The following is a 9,953-nucleotide window of genomic DNA, read 5'->3' as shown; positions in this document are numbered from 1 at the left end:
CAAACACTGAAGTGCCATTAATGAGGTTTCTGTGATTACAACGAGTCATGTGACCACAGAACCAGCCAATCACAGAGCGCCGTGATCATCTACAGAAAACTACAGACAGGAAATAACTTCTTCTTCTACAGTAACAAACTGACATCAGATCAGCGGATTCTAGATTCGTTACAAAAACACGACATCGCAGAGTGACATCACAGTGACATCACAGTGACATCAAAGAGTGACATCGCAGTGACATCACAGTGACATCGCAGAGTGACATCAAAGAGTGACATCACAGTGACATCATAGAGTGACATCGCAGAGTGACATCACAGAGTGACATCATAGTGACATCACAGTAACATAGCAGTGACATCGCAGTGACATCACACAGTGACATCAAAGAGTGACATCACAGTAACATCATAGAGTGACATCACAGTGACATCGCAGTGACATCACAGTGACATCACAGAGTGACATCACAGTGACATCATAGAGTGATATCGCAGTGACATCACAGTGACATCACAGAGTGACATCAAAGAGTGACATCACAGAGTGACATCAAAGAGTGACATCACAGTGACATCAAAGAGTGACATCACAGTGACATCACAGAGTGACATCACAGAGTGACATCAAAGAGTGACATCACAGTGACATCACAGTGACATCACAGAGTGACATCAAAGAGTGACATCACAGTGACATCACAGAGTGACATCAAATAGTGACATCACAGTGACATCAGTGACATCGCAGAGTGACATCACAGAGTGACATCAAAGAGTGACATCACAGTGACATCACAGAGTGACATCACAGTGACATCATAGAGTGACATCACAGTGACATCACAGTGACATCATAGAGTGACATCACAGTGACATCATAGAGTGACATCACAGTGACATCATAGAGTGACATCACAGTGACATCATAGAGTGACATCACAGTGACATCACAGTGACATCATAGAGTGACATCACAGTGACATCATAGAGTGACATCACAGTGACATCATAGAGTGACATCACAGTGACATCACAGTGACATCAAAGAGTGACATCACAGTGACATCGCAGTGACATCATAGAGTGACATCACAGTGACATCAAAGAGTGACATCACAATGACATCAAAGAGTGACATCAAAGAGTGACATCACAGTGACATCATAGAGTGACATCACAGTGACATCGCAGTGACATCAAATAGTGACATCACAGTGACATCACAGAGTAACATCAGAGTATATCCATTGTAACCAGCTGCTTCTCAGCTCCTGTATTTACTTCAGTGCAACTGAAAAATAAAAAAAAATCTGATTATTCAGTAACTGGATGTTCAGATTCAGATTTTAGGATCCAATTTAAAAATCCATTAAATAGTTAAACTGTTTTTACCAACTTGAGCCAGAATGACGCAACCAAAGTGAAAATAACTTCAAATACAGAATTCAATAAGAAATATATAATTTCAGAAGATCTCTTGAGTTTTGACATTTTAGATGCTTACAGTTTGTTCAAGTTTTAAATTAAACATTTAGTCAAATTTTAACTATGAAAATCAAATAATAATTTGAATAAAAATAAATATACAATCAGTATATCTATAGGAATACATAGCACATTGTATAATTTACATTAGACAATTAAATGACAACAATCATTTTAATTAAGGAGAATTAAAAATTGTGGTCATAAATTATCTGGTCTATTCAAACATAATACTGTAATCACATTAATAATTACATTTAATGTAAATTAATTTATAATCCTGGTACGAAAATGTAAATAAATGTTTTATAAAGTTTTACAAAACAAAGTAAACATATTGGCTGGATTTTTAGTGCATTATATAAAAAAAACTATTCAAGTGAAATTCGGAAATATTTCATCGAAAATAAAAAATACAAAAAACGTCAAAATCAAAAATGAATCATAAAAAGTGCAACAATTAAACGGAACCATTTGATTTAATAGTTTTACTTCCTTTCAGAAGATGGTCATGATAATATCTAATAACTGATGTTATTATTCAGAATATATTTTGATTCTGTTTCGGACCGGTGCAGTACCGGAACCGACCCGGTTCTGAGCGCTCCGGGCCGGCTGGGAAAACATCCGACTGGCTGAATGAGCCTGCAGACGGTCCGGCTCGGTCCGGATGGAGACTCCGGAGGTTCTGCTGCACCACGCTGTGCTGTGGGCGGAGCTTCCGCTTCCAGGCGGAAACGATCCTGATTTCAGGATATTTTGATCAGTTTGAACCTGAAGGACCGAAGCGGCAGTTTGCAGATCTACAACCGAAACACGTTTCGCCTCAGAATGGCGCTGAAAGAGAAAGTTCTGGGTGACTAATAAAAATAACTCGGTCCAATCTGTTTTTCTTTCTCCGAAGAATTTTTGCGGCGCTAGTGGCTCGTATTTTTTCGACAGTAGGAGGGTGAGGGGGGAAGACATGCGGCAAAGGTCGTCGGGAGTCGAACCCGCGACGTCCGCGTCTTAGACTAAGGCCTCCAAACGTGGGGCGTGCTAACCCGCTGCGCCACCACAGCAGCTTTAGAGTCTGTTTTAAAAAGCTCTCCTTAGACTTCGGACCTGATCTCCTTCAGTAAGAAAGGAAGATCCCCGGATCGTTTGGGATCATCTGGTTAAAAAGCCTTTTCTTCTCCTCTGAAGGGAACCAGCAGAGATGCCACACGCCGTTCCTGTAACATTAACTTTCACTTTGGCATTTTTTGTAGGGCCAGGACTTAATCAATTACAATTTTTAACTCTTTAAAAATTGTAATTCAATTAATTCCATACCAAAGTTCTGGCCAGAGCCTTTGAATTGTGTTTCTGGTGCAGATGAATCTGACGCACAGCTACATCCGCTAACAGCAGCAGGAAGCCGCGATCTGGTCGGAAAAGACTAGTGTTGTATTCAACTTGTGCTAACGGGAGTTAGCTTGTCAGGGAAGCTATGTTAGCCTACAGTAGCATCTCAGTGCTAAACATGTAGCAAAAAACGTTTTTATAATTAAAAATGTTGCTTATTTGGTCGATATATTGTCTGTCAATTAACTGCGATTAATTAATAAACCCTTCAAAACAAGGCTTCTTTTCTTTGGTCAGAAAAGCCAAAGGTCGGTGATCACAGCTGATTTATAAACGCAATAAAAAGGGAAAAACATCCCAGGGGAGATTTTTATATATTTTTCTGACCTCAGAAAAAATCCCAGTTTAGGTCACGATCATTTCCAGACTGGCTTCTTTTGTCTCTGAGCTGCAGGTTAAAACGGTTCCAGTTGGAAAAGTAGCTTTATTAACAAACTTATTAATAACAGTAACAGATAGTGGCCCAGTCCAATCACAGTCCGAGGCGTCTGCAGGCTGATTCAAACCTCCAGGAACCTGATCCCAGCAATGCCGACCCAGGCAACCTCCAGACTGGAAACCAGTGAATTCCCAGCAGGAGGCGGACCTGGCTTCAGCAGAGCCATGGCAGCCGGAAGTGGGCGGAGCCTCCAGGGTTGCTGGAAGGTTAGCTTGTTTCAGGCTAAAGCCTTCATTTTACATTGAATGGGCTCGTTGCACCTCAGCTTCCGCGTTCGGAGAAAAGCGGCTCAATGTTTCCGATCTATTGAAAAAGGCTCTTTCCACTGGGTGTTTGCAGGGCTTGTCCAAGGTAACAGTTAATGATGAACATCGATCCGAAGCCCCGACAATAAGCTGGAGAAAGGTTTTAAGATGTTCGCCTCATTATACATTCACAGATACGAAAGTGAGTTTTACTTTCTTTAAACTTTGTGGCTAACATTAGCTCTAGCGCCATCATCAAGTTCGCAGACGACACCACGGTGAGCGGCCTCATCAGAGATAATGACGAGGCCGCTTACAGGGAGGAGGTAGACCGTCTGGCTGAGTGGTGCGACAAAAACAACCTGCAGCTGAACACCGAGAAGACCAAGGAGCTTATCGTGGACTTCAGGAGGAACGCTGACCCACATCCACCCATCCACATTAAGGGGACAGTGGTGGAGCGTGTGGACACCTTTAAGTTCCTGGGAGTCCACATCTCCGAGGACCTGACTTGGACGACCAGCTGCTCCAAACTCATTAAGAAGGCGCATCAGCGCCTCTTCTTCATGAGGACCCTGAGGAAGAACCACCTGTCCTCAGAGATCCTCACGAACTTCTACCACTGCACCATTGAGAGCATCCTCACCAACTGTATTACAGCTCGGTACGGGAACTGCTCTGTCTCCGACCGGCAGGCGCTGCAGAGGGTGGTGAAAACTGCCCAGTATATCGCCGGGGCACCGCTCCCTGCCATCAAGGACATCTACAGGAAGCGGTGTTTGAAAAGGGCCGGGAAAATCACAAAGGACTCCACTCACCCAGCACACACACTCTTTTCCCTCCTGCCCTCTGGGAGGCGCTACAGAAGCCTACGGACCAGAACCACCAGGCACCGGAACAGCTTCTTTCCCACAGCTGTCACGCTTTTGAACGCCTCCTGACATAAAACATAAACTATAAGGACTGTACTCCCCTATCCTCTCATACAACAATAACACATGGACTATCCTCACACACACACACACACACACACACACCCACACACACACACACACACACACATCACGGACTGTTTTCTTCACACACACATACAACCTGTACATTTTATCTGCCATTATTTATCTATAATCCATTCCCTAACATTCTTGTATAATCTGTATAATCTGTGCATATAGCTCCCATATTTATATTTATAAACAATATCTATATCTCTTGCTATAACCCCTTACAGTCCATACATACATAGTCTTGTACATCTGTAAATAAATATTTATATCTCGTAGAGCACTTCTGGATAGATGCAAACTACATCTCGTTGCTTGTACTTGTGACAGTGCAATGACAATAAAGTTGAATTCTATTCTATTCTATAGCTTATGTTAGACATTTGTCTTGTAAAAATGTGCTATTTAAGTATCTAAACTTTTTCATCATTCATTAACAGACAATGTTTTTACCTTATGTTCAAGTATATTACGTGGTTTATTGTCGTTAGTGTCAGAGACCAAGTAACGGGGATTTTACGGTTCAGGCTTTTTGCTTCTGAAGCCTGAGGAACAACAAGTCCATAGCTTAACAGTAGAGCAGCTCTGGTGTCAGAGTTCTAGATCAGCTGACGGTTCAGGTTCAGTTGTTGCTTTTAGAAAAATATGGCCGTGTTCCTTAAGGTCTCCGTGTTATTTAGTTTTATTATAGTTTTGCATGTTTCTTGTGAAGCAGGACGGTGTTTCCAGCAGTGTGTACAGGCGGGTCAGTTGCTCGGCTGTCTGGCTCTGGTCTGCTCTCTGGTTCCCATAAACTCTTTCAGGCTGAATACAGAAGTGATTCCATGGAAATAACACAGGAGGCTCCTTTACCTTCTGCTTTAGGCTGAAGAAGTTGATCCAGAGTGAAGTGAAGGCTGTAAACTTTGCTGTGCGGCGTTAGCTTTAACTGGTAGTAACGAATATTTACAAGCCACCGTCTTCTTAATTCAGGACCGCTTAGAAATCCATGAAAACTTAAAAGCCCATTATATTAGGAAGACAGCAATGTTCATAGTATTGTTTTATTTGCGTCTGAAATAAGACTTTGTCTTTTCTAGCTGTCATGGTAACTCAGAGCGGAAACAAGAGAGCAGCATTTGCGCATGCGGTTGTGACGTCAGTGCAGCAGGTGCAAAGAGCCCATTGGATCTGCATTGGCATTGGGTCCAACACGACCCGGTTCTGCTGGGCTCGGTTCTGATCGAGTTCTCGGCTGGTGTGTGGATTTAATGAGACAGAAAAGAAAAAGAAAGCAGGTGGCCATGTTGGGTGGGAAGTTTCCATTCAGGGAGGACTCCAGCTGATCCTCATGATTTCAGGTCAAAAGCAGCAAAATTATCGTTATTTAAATTTGTTTGAATTTAATAAAGATCAGAACCGCAAGATGGCAGTAAATCAGCATCTATGTTTAAATTCCATTATTATGAGTTAAAAAACTGAAAAACACAAAGTTATCCAGACTTTTTTTGGAAACAGAACAAGATGTTGTTAAATACACAAATTTCTTCAATTATTTTCTAAAGTTAAACTTATCTGATTTAATCATAAAACTGTTAATAGTTATCTGAAATAATAACCTGAACAGAGTTCAAGTGAATAAACTCCTGCAGCTCTGCTGTTTATCTTCAGGCGGCTGTTCGGACTCCAGCCAGCAGAGGGCGCTGTTGCTACAGGGGAATTCAGAATTATTAATTGGGGATTTAGGTCAATAACATTGTCTACAAATAAAACTGAGCTAAAAATTCTGGATTAAAAAGTTCAACATTTATATAATAATAAAATTAATCATGTCAAATAAAATAAGATGCTGAAAAATGATTTGAAAACAATAAAATGAGGAAACAGCTGGAGGCAAAATCTACAGGAAATTATTTTTCTGTTTGATTATTAAAGTTTCATCTAAAGATGATTCATGTAAATCAATGTTATTTTTCTTAATTTGATTTTAAGGAATTTATGTTGAACTTGTGGGTCAGAACCGCATGAGTTTTATTTATTATTAAAGATTAACATTAGTAACTAATAATTCAGTCGATTACTGGCTTCATTTTTAATTCAAATATTTAACCAACAACTTTCCAAATCAATTCTCTCTTTTATTGGTTCTATTTGGAGTTCTGATCCAGAAACTTCCTGGTTCCACTGGATCCACTGGATCCACCGCCACAGCTTCTAACATCATGAAGCTGCTGCATTGTGAAAAATCTGGGAATTTTTTTTACCCCTCCAGGGGGTCTTTTGTGGCTCTAGTGGCCCTTATAGGACAGCAGGCTGACAGGAAAGGGGGAAGGAGAGGGGGGAAGACATGCGGCAAATGTCGCCGGGTCCGGGAATCAAACCTACGATGGCCGCGTCGAGGACTCAAGGCCTCCGAACGTGGGCCGCGCTGTCCCCTGCGCCACCACGGCACGCCCAAAATCTGGGAATTTTCAACATTAAAGAAGCAGAAATGTAATTTTGTGTGATTTCCTTCAGTGCAGCTCTGAACTGGAAACATCGGTGACCTGAATTTAACCGACAGCCAGACGCTGCAGTTTGAGGGATAAATATTATTTTTATCTCAGTTAACGATGAATTATTCCTGAATGCTGAGCAACGCGCTCCCAGACCAGAAGGTGGCGCTGCAGGCTGACTGGAGAGGAAACAGCTGCTTCCTTCCTTCTTCAGAGGCTCCACCCACTTAGCAAAGCCCAGGAATTTGATTGGTCACAGCAGGGAAGTGTTTGTTGACATTTAAAGGAACCAGCATTGATGGATTGATGAGCTATAACCATTAAAACCAGTCTAAGCTGGTTCTAGAACTGGTCGGGACGTTTGATATGTGTGTGAGAGGAAACAGGAAACAGAACTGTACAACTTATTTCAAAATAAAAGAGTTCAGAAGCTGGTGGCTACAAGTGGAGCAATGCGTGAGTGTGTGTGAGCATGTGTGTGCGTGGGTGTGTGTGGGTGTGTGTGTGTGCATTGCTATGACTGTGAGAACTGTAGGGTAACCTGTCCTTATGGGGACACATGTTGGTGTGGGGACATTTTCCAAAATGTCCCCACACCAACATGTGTGAGCATATGTGTGTGTGTGTTTCAGGACTTCTCACCTTGTAAGGACCATTTTCCCTACATTGTGAGGACCCACTGCTCCTCATGGGGCCCAAAGCCCGGGACTCCATGAGGAGCAGTGGTGTCTTAAGGTTTGGGTCAGGCTACAGAAATGCATGATAAATTAATGGAAGTTAATGCAAAGTCCTCGTGAAGATAGAAAGACATAAGGTGTGTGTGTGTTTGTGTGTGGCTCAGCAGCAGCAATGCAGCTTGCTCGCCCTCTGCGCCTCTCTCTCTCAGACCACCGTGCTGACGGAGGGATCCGATAGGTTGAGCTGGCCGGTGATGTCCGTTGGGTACGGCTACAGGGGAAGGACAAAAACAGGGAGAGACAGAAAAACAGATGTTAAATGGACGCCAACCCAGCCATAGGTTCTGCTTGAGTTCACTCTTTCTGGGTCGGTTCTGATCCGGAGCTTCTCTACTGAACGGCTATCAGCAGTGGTGGAAGAAGCCGGACGTCTTGCAGCAAGCTTCACTGATGTCCATCAGCCTCATGTCCAGGTTCCTCCAGATTCAACCTGTTGGACGTCTTGCCTCCATGTAGCAGCTAACGTTCTCTGACCTGCAGTACCAGCACAGGGCTGAAGGGGGCAGTGCGTCCTCAAAGGGAAAATCTGATGCTACGGTTTGTTTATAGCATAGTAGGTCTTCCAGCCAACTGCTGGTCAAATTGCACTTACATGACAGACACAGAAAAGCTAGCTAGCTAGCAAGGCTATATTAGCAGCTAGTTAGCGGTAGCTGCAACTTTGCCCTGCCAGAAAAGTTCTACGATAAAAACCTAAGTAGCGCACAAGAGATTAAATATTCTGCCACGACGGCCAAACCTGACAAGTTTTGGACTTGAGAATACGGGAAATGTCGCTGTGCGGTGAAACTGTCAGGGCGGGAGGTTGGGGTGGTGACAGAGGCTTTTAGTCTACACAAGTAACGGGAGCACGGCAGGAGAGGGAGGTAAAATACGGAAGTTTCCTGGAAAAACGTGAGACTTGACAGGAATGGACGGCATTAAGCTTAACGTGTTTCAGGCCTTGCTGTTACTGATCCATCGGTTTCTGACCCGGCCCGGTTCTCTGGCCTGGAGTCTTCCTCAGCCAGCAGAGCAGGTTTCTCCACCACCGCTGATGAAGCCGTTCGCTCTAAGCTGGAGTCTGTCTGCTCAAACAGGAAGTGTGTGTGTGTGTGTGGGTGCGTGTGTGTGTGTGTGTGTGTGAGGCTACAGTCGGTCGTGCTTGCAGAGGAGGACAGAGGCAGAGTGTGTGTTTGCAGTAAGGACACCATTTAAACCCACTGAGAGAAAAACACTCATATAGGAAGTAAAGAGAAATGAGTGGGTCCAGCAGCTGCGTCCGTCCCTAAGAGGACAGCTGTCTCTGTCTTCACATGCAACTGAGGACAGGAGGACACCAGAGAGGGCAGAGGAGAGCTGGTGCCAGAGTCTGAAACAGAGCGGGTTAGAGGACTGAAACACGTCTCGGCCGGGCAACCTGAGGACAAGAGGCTGGACGTTAGTGGAGGAGACAGAGAGGGACAGGACAGGAAGAAACAGACGAGACAGACACAGGACACCACACAGGCTGACCCTCTTCCCTTCTCCTTTGCAAGAAGACGACGTGATCAGTGTGGGACTACAGCTGGACCTGACTGCCTGCAGGCGTCCAACATGCCGCCTGTCTCTCTGTCTGTCTCACGGTGGGACAGCGGAGGGACAGATGTGATGGGGACAGAAAGGACAGGAGAGGACGGAGCCGATGGGAGGGATGAGGAAGGAGGGAAATAAAAGAGTGAGGAAGAGGAGGGGTCGGACAGGAAGCGATGGAAGACAGGTGGTCTTCGTGTCCTTACCGTGGCGTCCCCAGGGGCCAAACGGCGTTTGAGGTCGGAGGTCGAAGTGATGGACCTAAAAGAGGTTTGGGACTCTGGCTCTGCTCTACCACTTTTCCTATCCTACAATAGATCATACGATAGGCGCACACACACATTAACAGGCGGCAGAGACACTGCAGCTCACACTCAGGCCAGCAGGGGGCGACAGGGGGAAAGGGGAGGGCAGCGGACCGGGGGAGGGTGATGGGCAGCGGCTGGACGCCGGAGGACACAGAGTGAAAGACAAGGAACCAAAGAGGAGCAACCAAAACGTCAGCCCGGCCGCCATGTTGGGAGGGGCAGCAGATCTGCTACGCTGGTTCTGATTGGTTGTTTTTCTAGACTTCATCATTTCCTGGTTGAGTCGTTGCTGATTGGACGATTTTTCCCTCTGTGGCTG

At 44.5% G+C, this 9,953-nt stretch overlaps 1 protein-coding gene across 2 annotated transcripts in view; it reads right to left on the bottom strand.

Moving 5' to 3' along the window:
• Nucleotides 1–5,560: 5,560 nt before the first annotated feature.
• grin1b (glutamate receptor, ionotropic, N-methyl D-aspartate 1b) overlaps nt 5,561–9,953 on the bottom strand; it is a 55,267-nt gene continuing 50,874 nt past the window's right edge. Inside the window, exon 21 of one of the 2 annotated variants that reach the window (XM_032578409.1) lies at nt 5,561–7,986. In XM_032578409.1, coding sequence (XP_032434300.1) covers nt 7,921–7,986 — 66 coding nt within the window. In that variant the 3' untranslated portion in view covers nt 5,561–7,920. The remainder of the gene's footprint in view (nt 7,987–9,953) is intronic. The other variant, XM_032578408.1, reaches the window with a different exon arrangement.

The sequence above is a fragment of the Xiphophorus hellerii genome, chromosome 12 (assembly GCF_003331165.1).
Source record: "Xiphophorus hellerii strain 12219 chromosome 12, Xiphophorus_hellerii-4.1, whole genome shotgun sequence".
Lineage (NCBI taxonomy): Eukaryota > Metazoa > Chordata > Actinopteri > Cyprinodontiformes > Poeciliidae > Xiphophorus > Xiphophorus hellerii.
The sequence above is the reverse complement of the archived record's forward strand: the minus strand, read 5'-3'. Positions and strand labels throughout refer to the sequence as shown.